The 14,466-nt window shown below is 32.5% G+C and overlaps 1 protein-coding gene across 2 annotated transcripts in view; it reads right to left on the reverse strand.

The window, feature by feature from the left end:
• CDH19 (cadherin 19) overlaps positions 1-14,466 on the reverse strand; it is a 67,833-nt gene that overhangs the window by 24,206 nt on the left and 29,161 nt on the right. For both annotated transcript variants that reach the window (XM_031441771.2, XM_031441768.2), the window contains exons 6-9: positions 12,648-12,812; positions 9,651-9,832; positions 8,652-8,905; positions 4,045-4,166 (exon numbers count right to left, since the gene is read on the reverse strand). In XM_031441771.2, coding sequence (XP_031297631.1) covers positions 4,045-4,166; positions 8,652-8,905; positions 9,651-9,832; positions 12,648-12,812 — 723 coding nt within the window. The remainder of the gene's footprint in view (positions 1-4,044; positions 4,167-8,651; positions 8,906-9,650; positions 9,833-12,647; positions 12,813-14,466) is intronic.

The raw sequence follows: 14,466 nt of genomic DNA on the forward strand, positions 1-14,466 counted from the left end.
TGATCAATTTCAACAATGATCTAATTATATTTTATGAAATTCTGTATTTGAAATTACATATCTCCTTTTATTATATCACATGTTTTACTTTATTTCCCCCTGAATTTACTTTGAAGACTTATTTACTTGCTTTTCCTCCAGAGAATTAGTGTTTTCCATTAATTTATTTTTTAAAAGTTACATGTATTTTGTTATGCTGTCTTCAAAAATAAAATTATAATTGCAATGTAAATACAAAAGCAAATTTATTTAAAAACAAAAACAAACCCAAAAAACCTCCACATGTTTCTAACATACTTCAGAACACACCGTGTTCTTTAAAATCCATTTAAAAATGTAACCATCTCCCGAGCTCCCTTGAAATCACTGTAACATTACTAGCCACACATGCTTTCACTGACATATGAACATAGGCAAAGCAACAGCTTCTGAATGAGCTGATCCCATCTCAGAGCAGAGGCATTATAACACACTTGCAGATGTCAAGTGTTTGACCCTAAGCAATCATACAGTGTGAACCCTCTTTCAACCTGACATTTGAATCATTAATTAAAGTAACTTTGCAATTAAACTTCCTTGTCTTCTAGGAGTAAAAAATGGAAAAATAAATCTTGGTAAAGATTATTGTGCATATATTTAAACCAGAAAACCCTGGGTAAGAGCAAGTTCCATTTTTCATATTCTCAGGAAGAGACAGTGTGGCATAAGATTAAGAAATAAGCTTTGGAATCAGATGTAATTGTGATTGACCCCTGGCCCCATCACTGAGGAGTTGGGCGTGCAAGCTGCAGATGTTTCAGATTCATCTTCTGTGTAACTGGAATAATGTTTTTCTCAAATTTTTATTAAGAGCTTTAAAAATGTTCTTACATACAAAGTTTCTCATAATGTATATATATATATTTTATATTCATATTATATATATTTTTATATTCAAAAAATGTAAAAATATTTAATAAAATGTAATTCCTTAAAACTTACCAATACTCATAATCACCTTGCAAAATAGATATTTTATAAATAAATATCTAAACATACAACTAAGAATTAAAAAGACTAGTTTTTTTCCTGGTCAATCACAAATGATACCCAGTTTTTATTGTCATTTTATTGTTTATTTTCCCTGACATATACACCATTATAGTATCTATGATCTTTAGTGTAAATCTATGTAATGAGTAATCTTGTAAAAGATTAATTGAAATAGTTCTACTACCTGAATATTATATGTATATATATACACACACACATATTATCTATGGTTTCCTTAATACTGTAGGGAGTGTTGATCCGCTGCTAAGCAGTATATAGCTTTAAAAACTAAAGTCTCATCTAGTTATGAAATATTTGGGTATCACCTTTGAACACAATATAAAGTGACAATTATAATAATTATTAGATCATATACTTTGTTTATGGTATATATGTACATATGCATACATATATTTAATTAATAATTTTTATGGTCAGCAGCTAGTTTCAACCCAAAGATTTGTACTACTGTTTTTATTTCATGTTGTGATGCTAAAATTTACTTCCACTGTCTAAAGAAAAAAAAATGGGGCACCAAAAAATACTTCAATGTTTCTCTAGAAATCTTCATGACATCCCTCTGATAAAAAGTAATCATGTAATTAATGGAATAGGATATAATTAAATTACCTTGAAAACTTTTCATACCAATCATTCATTCATTCTTTTTTTTTCACATTTACTCATAAAAGATTAGAGCATTTTGTGTCTCAGAAAATACATGATGGATTTTAAAGATTCTGCTTTCTAAGAATTAAATTGTAGCATTTCTAATTTAACAGAAGTCAATGATACAGACTTATAAAAAATTCCTCTTATATATAAAGTGAAATTACAATGGATAATTATTTATCTAAATTAATTAAAACATGCTCTTTTAATAGCTGAAAGCTATTTTATGGAGAAACACATTTTTCAAAGATGTCCAGTCTTCCTTTGAACTGATTTGAATTCTTTTTTCAACAGATTTGTAAATTGTGATATTATAAATAATTTGTTCCCTGAAATATCCAGTGGATAAAAGCTCCTTGATTTTAGAATAAACATCTTTGTGTTTTCTGACACCAAAAGCCTTGGCATTTCTTCTGCAGCAGCAGACTTTTACTCCCTTGCAACATTTGCTCCCCATCATTTATTGTTTAGTTAAACAGAAAATTCAAAACCCAGACCCTGTCCTCCTGCAGTTTCCACTCAATGTGTGACAAAAAATTTGCAAGAGGTGTTTTCTACTCCATTATCTCACCAGTCAATGCTCAATTCACTGAGTAGAAAGATACATGTTTAAACACTTAAAGAACAAGCCAAGAAAGTAAACAAGGGTGTTAAAAGTCTATGTAAAATCATTTATGAAAGGATGCATTCTGAAACATTGCAAATTCACAAATTGAATCCTTAACTGTACTATATTAAATCCATCCACTAAATAATGGGGATGATTTTGATCATCTTTTCTACTGTGTTCTAACTATTCTTTGAGCTTAAATGTATATGACTCATTTAATAACTGATTAATTAATAATTATGAAGACACAATCTAAGGAGTAAATTGAGATGCTTGTATCTATTTTTTACAACCTGAAAATGGAATCACCTACCTATCTCTGAAAAAAAAACAACAACTGGTCATTACTGATTCTGGGAGATGTGACTATCAGCAGAACTGACACTATGAGTTTAATTTGAACATGTTTCACTGTTTTTGTGATGTTCAGACAACCAATGAATGTTTGTTGTTTGAATCCTTCATAGTCTTTCTCATAATTTCATTGAAATGACTATGTTTGAATCCTTCGTAGTCTTTCTCATAATTTCATTGAAATGACTATTTTTAAATGCCCAAGTTTCAAAAGGCTGCCTTGGAGTGTCATCTTGTCCCCAATAGGCAACACTATTGCTAACATTTTATCCTAGAAGTAAAACAAGACAAAGTCACTCTGCCTCTGACTTCTAGGAGAGTCCTCTCATGAAGTAATACAGTCAGTCCAATCTGATTATAGTTAAATAACATTACTGGTCAATTTTAAATTATTCCAAATTTAAAATGTAAAATTTTAATTCCAACACAATAGTTTTACTACTATTTTAAAAGTAAAACAATGTACAATATTAATTAAACATTTCTCTATATTAAAAACTTTGCTCCAAGGGAAAGAGCACCATGAAATAATTATTATACATTCTTTGCAGCCATAACTATGTTTTAAGGGTGGATTTTTTTTTTTTGGACAGTACACAAGACTTTCTCTTTTATTAAACTTTTAACTTAAAAAGGAACCTACAGAGAATATGCATAAAAATTGCCCAGTTTGAAAAAAAACTTGAAACATTTAAATTCAGTTTTTAAAAATTGACTTAAGACTGCGTCCATGAGAAATAGAACATATAACTATATAATAAAAAGGTTTTAGAATTTCAAGTGATTGTTTTATTTTGTGTGTTTTTTCTGAATTTTCCATGATTTATTTCTTGAATTAAACATTATTTATTGCCATAATAAAAATAAAGTTATTTAGTGGTAAGTATATAAATAAGCTGTAATAGGAATGATCAGACATTGTTAACTTAAAATAGTAAATTAAATGCACGTTTAAACTGACATATTAAAATATCTGTTGGCAGCCTTAAGTGAGTAGGTCATGGGACCCAGGTCAAAGTTCACAATAACTTGCACATGGTAGGAAGTAAATGTCCGTATGCGCTAGTAGCATGAGTCAGCATTATGAACAATACGCGTGTGCCACTAGCATTATAAAAGGGCAGTGCGTACACCTGGGGCGCGCCACCCGCTTGTACTGCAATGAAGTGCTGTTTTGTTCCATGTTGGCTCCACACACCTTCTTCCAGTTGGGCAGCTCACCTCCTCGAATGCCTCTCTAGCCTCCCGCGGCTGACAGTATCATTTGATTCTAATTTCAGCAACACCTGAAGCTAGCTTTTGCTCTATGTTTAGAGATGACTGAATGGTTTAAAAAATATGGTGACCCAATATATGGCTCCCAAATGAGCACTTACCTTTCTCTACAGCTGTAACAGTTAGGTTATACCAGGCACTAATCTCTCGATCAAGATTGTTCGTTGTGGTGATTGTGCCATTGTTATCAATACTGAACACTTTGCTTCTGGTAATAGAATACCTGCACCAAAAGAAAAATACCTTAATTTTATTATTTTCTCTGTATAACACTTTTTAAGCAATAAGACCTTATTAAATACGTACTCTACATAGCTAATGTGATGCTGAATACATTTCAAAAAGGTAAATCCACACATCTAAGATTCGACTCAGTGGAGATAGAAATACAAAACAAAAACCTAAAACAACCCTGGATTTAAATTGGCGTGTGCTAAATCTAGATACATGTCATTCATTCTCATTTCCAAGAAAGAATTTTAATAAGTGAATGATTTGGTTAAGAAAAAATGGCAAAATGTCATTTGCAAAATGAAGACAAATTCACATAAATGGGAGTAAAAATTAAAGCTTGTGAATCACTTTTTCTTTTTCCTTTGAAGCAACGTAAAACAAATTCCCGGTCGAGGCTGCTGAGTCTCCTTCCTGTACCACGTAGTTACTCGCTAAATCTGTATGTCATATTATAATTATTTGATTGCTAGCGTATGAGGAATGTTTGTTTTTGTTTGTTTAAAGGAAACAATTTGATAATACTTAATGAAAATAAAATGCATATTTATTACATGTATGTATATATATCCGTATGTATATATTTATCTCCTAAAAGTTAAGGATAATAATTCTAATGTGCTATAAGATCACATATGGGATGAAGCCAGATAAAATTCTCTCATGCAAAAGCCTGGAAAATAATCTCAAACTCCACAATGAAAGAAGCCTTTGAAGTACTCAGCATGCCTTGTCCACCTGCAAATGATTAATAATAAAAGTTAAAGAAGAGTAACAGCTAGGGTTCAGTGATGGCTTCTCACTGCACGTACATTCCAGAAGACTTAGATGAGACATCAGTGAGGTTTGCCATAATTACGCAGCAAAAGATGAGAATATTTTAATCTTGAACTGACAGGTCTCTAAAAATATCACACTAATTTGTAGGTTGGTGTTCAGGGGAAAATTAAAATAGAAACTACAGAGAATTAAGCTTTAAAGGAATTCAGTCTTAGCTCTACTCATTTTTAAACCTTTATAAGAAATTTACTTACATATCCACTAGTGGTCACATTTCCTACTTAGATTTGTTGACAAAATGAAACAGTAGTTTAAGTTAATATTTCGTAGTAAGCATACAGAATATCCTGTTTCTATGATACACAATTCCAAATAAAACCAACCAAAAAGTTTGAGATTATTTCCAAATAAATTTTTTAAAAAAATAGGACCTTGAACCATCAGTAACATTTAAATAATAGTCAATACACACCATTTAGGAAAGGCAAGAAATGTGCAATATGTATTAGAAAGAGCTGGAACTAAAAAGCCTACAATGTAAAGTTTTGATGTTTAGATTAATCTTTGGTTCATTTTGCAATTCCTTTTTTAGGGACTCATTCCTCTAAAAATACTGAATGAATAGAATGTGGCTGTGCAGTTTTCTCAATGCCAACAGCTCTTACTAGAATGACATAAACAAATGATCCTTCCATGCATATAAAGATATCTTTATATCATGTTATTAATTTTCACACACCTTTACAAAAGTACTAGTCTCACTTCCCAGAAGAACTGAGGCACGTAAAAACGAAGCCTATACACGATGGCTACATCTTCCCATCTTTCAGGATTTTAAAGCACTTTTTTATGCACAGGGAAAAGATGTTTAAAGGCAGCCTCTCCCACAGGTGACAGACATCCTTGTCATTCTTGAGCTAATCACAAAACTGCTTCTTGCTCATGAGCTGGGTTGTTTCTCACAAACCTGATTACTTAGATTATTTGTCTTTTTATGTGAATGTCGGTAGTTTCTCTCTTTCAGGGAATTCCAAGGAATTGGTCTGAATTCATAGGCACAAAGTTGTTCATAGTATTTCCTTATAATATTGTTTAATGGCTATGGATTCAATAGTTACGTGCCCTCTTTCATTTCTGATAGTGGTCATTTCTGTCTAGTCTCCCTCTTATTTTTCCCCTTGGTCATCTGGTTAGATTGATCACTTTCACTAGTATTTTGTATTTTCACTAGTATTTCTTTGTATTTTTTTTTAATTTCAGTGCTTCTGCTCTAATGTTTTATATATATATATATATATATATATATATATATATATTGCTTTCTTGTTTGGATTTAACTTGCTTTTCTTTTTCTAACAGAAAAGACTATACAGACTTTCTCCCCTATTTACAAAACATTACAAAATTTGACTATAAGTTTAGTTAAAAAGGAAACTGTAATGATGTCTAAAGAATAAATCATCCACAGTAGTGGCAAAAGATTATATTCCTTGCATCTGTAATTTAAACAATATGGTAATACAGAGAATGGGATAAAATGGAAATTTTAAGGAAACCTTCTTATGAAGTTGTAATTTTATGATGGGATTTTTATTACAGACAATTTCTAGGCTCTAATTCCTAACACACTAGGCTCCTTAAAACAACTGTATCGTCTCATTTCCAGGTCTAAATGTTGCATTCTTCCTTCATACCACCCCTGATTTTCATAAGCATTTATCATATAGCTTATTATAACAGTTTATGACAAGGCATATCTTACACTTTTTCAAGCTTTTCTGCCCTTGACAATGACAAGAGTACTTTGTTAAACCGGTTCATTTATCTCAACTAAGACTAGCTGAAAATGAGCCTGGAAATCTCCATGCTTCAAAGAAACAGGTGATTCTCACTCAAGAGGAAAAACTGAGAAATATGAGTTACTGGAATTAAGTAGACACTGTTTACTGTGTGTTAATCCCTTTTCCCCAAGCAGTGGAACATCCCTGAGGGGAAAATACACTGCCCTGTCATTTCCTTGGCTTTCTATATATTTTGCCATGGGGTGAGTATTAAGGAGGAGATATTATCAAATTAAAACTCAGATTGAAATTATTTGATATTTTCTGGATCTTTTGGTTCCAGAAAAGAAAACGGGGGGGGGGGGGGTCGGGGTGGGAGGGACACTCTCCTGAAATGTGTTCTTGTGGCTGTTTTAAATATACATTTAATTTTGTTTTCATGACATATTTTGAACATTTGCTAAATCAAACTACACCACATTGAAACAAAATCTGTGATCCTAACAAATATATGAAAACAATATTATTTAAAAGGTACTTCTAAATGAAAGAATGTCCATAAAAAACATTGAAAGATATTACTTTGGCAGGCTGTCACAAACTATTTTTAAGAGTAATTAATTTCAGTATAGAGATGAAAATTATTAATCAAAATATTTTTGGTAGAAAATAAAATAAGTAACCACCAGTAGTGATACTCTAAAATGCAACCTGTGTTAATATTTGGGTGTGGCTCACTTATTTTTCTCATATATTTTACATAATATTTTACTTGTAGTAAACATACAACTATAATAACTTTGTATAATTTAAAAAATCATGCATGTCTTTAGCTACGTTCATAAGCATCATTGTATGCATTCATCATTCATTGCCTTATTTACACCGCTAAGATTAGATATTTAAATTGTTTCCACCATTTATTATTATGAAGGATAATATAATGAACACTTTTAAACATAAAAGAATTTTTTAAACTATGTATTCTTTAGTATTCTTTAAAAAACAAATAAGTTAATAGATATACTATTTATAAAATCTCAATTAATTTACGGTTATAATTGTATATAAACACACATATATATATACTACACTTGTAATTGTATTCATTACTGAATTTGCTACTAATAAATAGGAACCATATCTACATATTAGAAGGCAGCATTTTGATAATTAGAAACTACATTGGAAAAGTGAGAGCATCGTCTGTGTCAAAAATTTAAAGACGCTCCTTCTTTGTATTGGTAGCCCTTCCAAAGAGCAAAGCAATACCTGCATCTTAATAAGTACATGGAAGTTCGTGTAATTCTCTGGACTGTGAGGTATGGAAATTGGATGAGTAAGGGAAGGTGGTAGAAGGAAACATGTAACAGGTTTTGTTTTTATGTCTATGCAGATCTACAATGTGAGTATTAAAAAATGCATAGTACCTGAATATGAGACTATTTTAATAGATGGTAAATATTGTTTAACTGTAACACAAAAATTTATTTCTAACCTGTTGGACTTATTTCATTTTTAAATCCTTTAGTGGTATCCTGTAAAACCTTAGTTAATTTTTTAAAGTCATTTTAATTAAATAGTGTTTAGATGAACCACATTGTGATCAGTGTGGTTTCCGCTCTGACTTGGCATAATCAAGGGTTTCATTTCCCGCCCCTCTCTGCCCCAGTTACCAGAGTTGATTGCATCAGCTGTTGCAATTTGGTGACTGCCCTATTCTTGTACATGTCTGCAAGTACTTATTTCACTGCATCTTAATAGTAAGACTTTGTTTTATCTTGTTTAAATTGTTGCAATTTTTTTAAGTACCATAGAGAGAAATATAGATATAGATATATTCTTGTTATATTTATATGAAATCTTATTTCAAGCTAATCTGTGTTCCCTCATTCATTAATGCAATGCAGACATACCCGATGGGAGATTGCCTCTGATCTGGATCTGTGGCAGAGACGGTGCCCACAGATGATCCGAGTGGGCTTCCTTCAAGGATTTCAAATATGTAATATGAGAATAGGAAAACAGGGGGTTCATCATCATCTTCCACCTGGACCTTGATCAAAGTGGTGTAAGGCTCAGTGTGGTATTCCCTGAGGTGCTCAGCAACATGGCGGTTTTTAACTTTTGCTCTAACACGATAGTAGTTCTGGTGCTCAAAATCCACTTTCTACAAAGAAATACAATGTATGCAGAAGAAATGGTGTCAGTAACCTGAGGCATTACTCAGGAAAAAAAAATTACCCATTAAATAAAATCTCAGTTGCTTTTCAGTCAGGTTTTACTATTTATGTCCTTGGATCCCTCTGATATTATCATTAAGTAGTAGACAGCAACTCTCTATGTATATTTTGTCATTTACATCTATAATAAAATGTTTTTGGTTAATAATAACTATTTTTTACTTAGGATTAAAATTATTCTTTTCTGAGCACAAATATTTTATGGAGTTCAGAATTAATTTCCTGTTACTTAATATATCTTCAAAAAGTTTGTCCTCTATATTAAAATCTTGAAAAAAAAATTCTACAATATAATTCAAGGATCTCTGTAATAACTTTCTTACCAGTTATATTTGAGATACATAGATATAAATATAAATGAGATTTTTTCCTTCATTTTTCAGAAGTAACCTGCATAAAAGTGATAAAGCACTAATCATTTGTAGATTATTACTTGTAATTTATGCTAAAACATAGACAATAACCACATACGGTAATATTTCAAAGAATGAAATATTTTCAAATTTAAAAAGAAGCACATATATTTTTTCCTTCGCTCCCTAAACTATAAATCACAGGCTCTTATTTTAATTACTTAATAAAGCAAAGACTAACTGGTTACACAAAATAAGTATATGCCTTTCTTATTTGATTTTACATTATTATGCAAAGCAAATAATTTAATGCATCTACCTTTTTTAATATAATTATTCCTTCTTGGGTCTCATTATTAGTAATGACGTCAAATGTTTCTGAATCATCTTCAATGCTGTAATCCATTTCGGCATTCTCTCCTATGTCATTATCATAGGCCATGATTTTTCCTATAGATGTCCCAATGGGTGCAGATTCAGAGACAGTCAAGCGGTATAAACCTTTAAAAACAAAATTCCACTTATTTTGCACAGATAATTAGCATAAGAAACTCCCAATTATAACACCCTCCTTTTATTTATGGAACATAGGAAAATCCATACTCACCTTTCTCACCAATTACTTGTTCTAAATAATTCTCTCTCTCTCCTTTTGCCCCTCCCCCACCATTTATATATACATATGGGTGTGTGTGTGTACTTTACCCCTTTATTTTTGCAATCTGAACATTTCTTTCACATCCTATTGGAGCATATATTGTTTTAATCTTAATATATCTTAGGAAGTTCTTTCACCAGTATATATAATTTCCAAATTTCTATTCATCTGCATACCTTCTCAATATTATGGATTTGTTTTTATATTACCTTTCTATCAGGCTAAAGTAAATGTGATAAAAAGAGTTTTTCAGTTTCACTCAAGCAGTCTCTGATACCTCAAATTACCAATAAAAAATGTTTGAATTAAAATCAGGGAATCTGAAAGCAATTAGTTTGGTTTTGAGAATCTGAGCTTGGATTGCATTAGCACAGTAGAATGAAAAAGAAAGGTGGATTCAAAAACGTTGGTTGGTAGCAGAAAAACCATGTTGGAGTCAGGTGACCCCATTGTTTTGGTCATGAGAAAATAATGGCAGTTATTTATAAATATAAATAACTAAGCCTTTTTTCTTTACTTTTCAGAAGTAATTTGCATGAAACTTATAAAGAACTAGTGATTCATAAATTATTTGTAATTTATGCTAAAAGGTACAAAATAATCACATATGTTAATATCCCAAAGAACAAATCTTCTTATAATTAAAAAAGGAGCATGTTCAATATAATTTTTCTTTAAAGGGCTTCTTGATTTACTTGGAAGCTTACATCATGTCACTCCATGGACTGCCTTGCGAGATTTTCCTCTTTTTTTTTTTTAATGTGGGAGAAATGTTACATTAATGTTGCTAATATTTTGCTATTTTCAGGAAGTAACAGTTTGTGCTGCCATGTTTCTTCCATTGTGGGAAAATTAAAAGAACTGTTTATTTGATTGCACAAATTTAAAATAGCCAACAAATTAATCTAGAAAAAATAGTGATACTACCCTAAATTTAAAAGCAGATGCTTTAAACACTTTGCTAAATCAAGACTTAGTTTGTGCTATTTCCTATACCTCAAAAATTATTTTTTTGAACACAAATCCTTCATGAAGTACTGTCTTGAGGTTAAGGCTGTAACAAGAAAAGGTATGTAGCCTCGGCTAGCTTATATTCTTGAGGATGAAGCAAACGATTAAATATGATGCTGATAAGTACTAAGGTGGTGTTGTGGTGGAAAGGCTTAACATTTTCAATAAGGACGTCAAGAAAGTCCTGACTGAATGTGACATTTTGATAAGAACTGAAGTAAGGGAATGCGTATCTGAGGAGATAGAATTTCAGGAGCAGCCAAAATTCCACAAAGCCAGAGTGTCAGGAGTATCCTACGGACGGAGAGTAGGTCAATGGCCTGGTGTTGGCTTGTCAGTGAGCAAAGGGTAGGAAGCTAGCACATGAGGTCAGAGAGGTAATGGGACAGGACGGGATGAGAGCAAATCATTTAGGACCAGAAGGTTATACTAAGACCTTTGACTTTTCCTCTGAGGTGGTAAAACATTTAAGTGATATGATCTGATGGAATTTTAACAAGATCACTAAAACTGCTGGAAATAGATCAAAGGAGAACAAATGTGGCTGCAGAGAGACTAGAAGAGAGCCTATGGCAACACTGGGGACAAGTGAAGAGGGTGGCATGATCCAAGGTGCTAGAACGGAGTTCGGGAGCAATGTTCAGATCATGGATATTTTTAAAGACAGAGCCAACAAGATGTGCAAAGGATTGAATTCTGGATATGAGAGAAAAAAACAAGAGGGAAAGAGGACTTCAAAGTCTTCAAATAAGTTTCTATTATCAGGAGACATGTGTTGGGGGGCCGGGATTTGCTTATAGAACATCAAAAACATCTAGAACTAGGAGGAATTGTGCAGAGCTGATTGTCAATTCAGTCTGAATTAGAATTCGAAATTAGAAATTAGAATTGACCTATAGAGGTAGAAGAATGATTCCCCAAAGATATCCATGTCTTAATACCTCAATACTTACCAATATGCCACTTAAAGAGATGGAAGAGAATTAAGTTTGCAGATAGAATTAAGATTGCTAATCAGCTGACTTTGAGATGTGAAGATTGTTTTGGTTTATCCAGATGAACCCATTCTAATCACATGAATGCAAAAGAGTAGAGGCAAAACTCTAAGTCAGAGAGACAGCAGTGTGAGAAGGATCTGACATCCTTTACAGCCTCTGAGATGGGTGGGCTATGTACAAGAACCAGAAAGAGGTCTCCAAGAGCTAATGGTGTCCCCCTGCTGACAGTCATCAAAGAAACAGAGCCCTCAATCCTATAAATACAAAGAACAGAATTCTGCTAACACCCAAATCCAAAGAAATGGAGTCTCCTCTGGAAACTCCAGAAAGGAACACAGCCCTGCAGACACCTTGATCTTATTACCCTGGCGATACCCATACCAAACTTTCTTAAGACACTACATTTGTTTGGAGACACAGAGTTTGTGGTAATTTATTACAGAAGTAATTGAAAAATAACATATGACTCTTACATTTGTGTTTGACTTTTCACACTAATGAAGATAATCACACCTTAGAATAATTAAATTTATTTCATATAATTCTAGTGCTGTTGTAGCACTTTTAGGATGCAAATTCTAATACCTGCACATATTCAACACATTTATATTTACATTATAATGAAAATGCAGGATGCTTTTTTACTTACTGTCTTTAAATATAGGTTTATTGTCATTAACATCAGAAAGTTTAATTAATACACTTGTTGTTCCAGACAGTGCTCCAGGCAAACCAATCATGTCTTTGGCTTGAATAATTACCCAATACTCATCTTGCAGTTCTCTGTCCATTTTAGAAGATATTCTTATAACTCCTTTAAAAATATAATAAACTGTAATTATTATTTCACTATTAACCATGGCATCTTCCTAGTTAACTTCTTAAGAATTCAAGTGAAACCATAAAATCATTCTTTTAACACATTTTGAATCAATACAATGTACTAGATGCTGCCCTGGAGAAAAAAAAATAAAATGATAAATTAATCACCAATTCTTCCTAGAGTGGAGAATAGTCATCATAGTACTATGAATACTAGTAGATCCTTAATAAAATACTATGTTAAGATAAACCACAGGGAGAGAAGGATGTCTTATTTTTACCCCAGAAGTTTTCCTCTAAACTCTAAACTTAGAAGAAGTTAGTTTATTATGGGTACATGAGTAAATTATAATATTTATGCAAAATTTATGCAAAAAATGTGCACCTGGATATTAAAATCTATTTTGAGTCATGGTATATGAAGAAGGGCTGGTTTTTGACTCAGAGTTATTCATAATCCACCAACAGAGGTATTTGAACCTATACTGGACCATGATAAATGTTGTAATAAATGTCCACTTTCTATAAAATTATTTAGTGAAAAATTAATCATTACCAGAAAAAAAAGAACTAGAAAAAATTTAAGATGGTGCATAGGAGAGGGGGATATAATCCTAAAGACTCAGGGAACACGTAACACAAATGTAATAAAGTGAATGGCCAATCTTCACATACGTTTAGTAAAAAGTGTTTAGTAAAAAATATGATGCCTGTTAAAAAAAAAGAAGGCTAAATTAGACCACATTATGATGAGATTTTAATTGTGGACGAAAGTGTTTCATCGCTATTCTCTATTGTATGAATCGGCATGGAAACCACTGAATATAGTAAACAAATGCTGACTAATAGCAGCCTCAGTGTGACTCAAAAGAGAATCATGCTTCATATTAGCGAAGGAGAATAGTTTTAGAACTTCTGTAAATATATATCCAAAGGTGTAGAGATTAGTATGGAGGCTTCAGTGAACTTTGTCTACTTCATTTTCAACTTTTCTCCTTACCTTCCGAATGAACACAGTCTATATATATATTTATTCCTCGATCCTTTTATACGCCCCAAAACTTACCGCTTCAGAGTTTTGGCTCTCATTTATTTTGCTGCCCACTCCGCCTCTCCTCCATTAATGCAATTAATTGTTTTAACTAACTTGCTCAATATATTTACAAAGCCAGTGAGGGCTGGGGGAACAGACAGTGCTTAAAATGGTCAAGGAGATCCAGTGTGACCCAGCACGTGCCTATTACACAGACACCCCATGTTCCACTCTCCTCCTCTGTGCTTTCCCACACTGGTGTCTAGTTGTCCTAACAGCTTCAGCACTCTCCCTTCTCAGGAACTTCCCAGACATTCTTCCCATAACCCAGAATGCCTTCCACTCTCTCTTCACCTTGGTCCCAGGCTCAGCTCAGCATTCTGGTGTCACTGTATTCTGCACTGACCACACAATATGAAGTAGTCCTTACTTTCTTTCTCCTTTTGAACCTTGCTTATTTCACATCACGATATTCACAAACTGAATCTCCGTATCTATTCATAGCCAAATGTTTAATATTTATTTGTAAGTTCCAAGTAAAAGGAGCCCCTGTTGGTTTTTATTATTTTTTAATGTTGCAATATTGCACTGCTGTAAACCCTGTGTGCTGTAC

The sequence above is a fragment of the Camelus dromedarius genome, chromosome 28 (assembly GCF_036321535.1).
Source record: "Camelus dromedarius isolate mCamDro1 chromosome 28, mCamDro1.pat, whole genome shotgun sequence".
In the NCBI taxonomy this organism is placed as follows: domain Eukaryota; kingdom Metazoa; phylum Chordata; class Mammalia; order Artiodactyla; family Camelidae; genus Camelus; species Camelus dromedarius.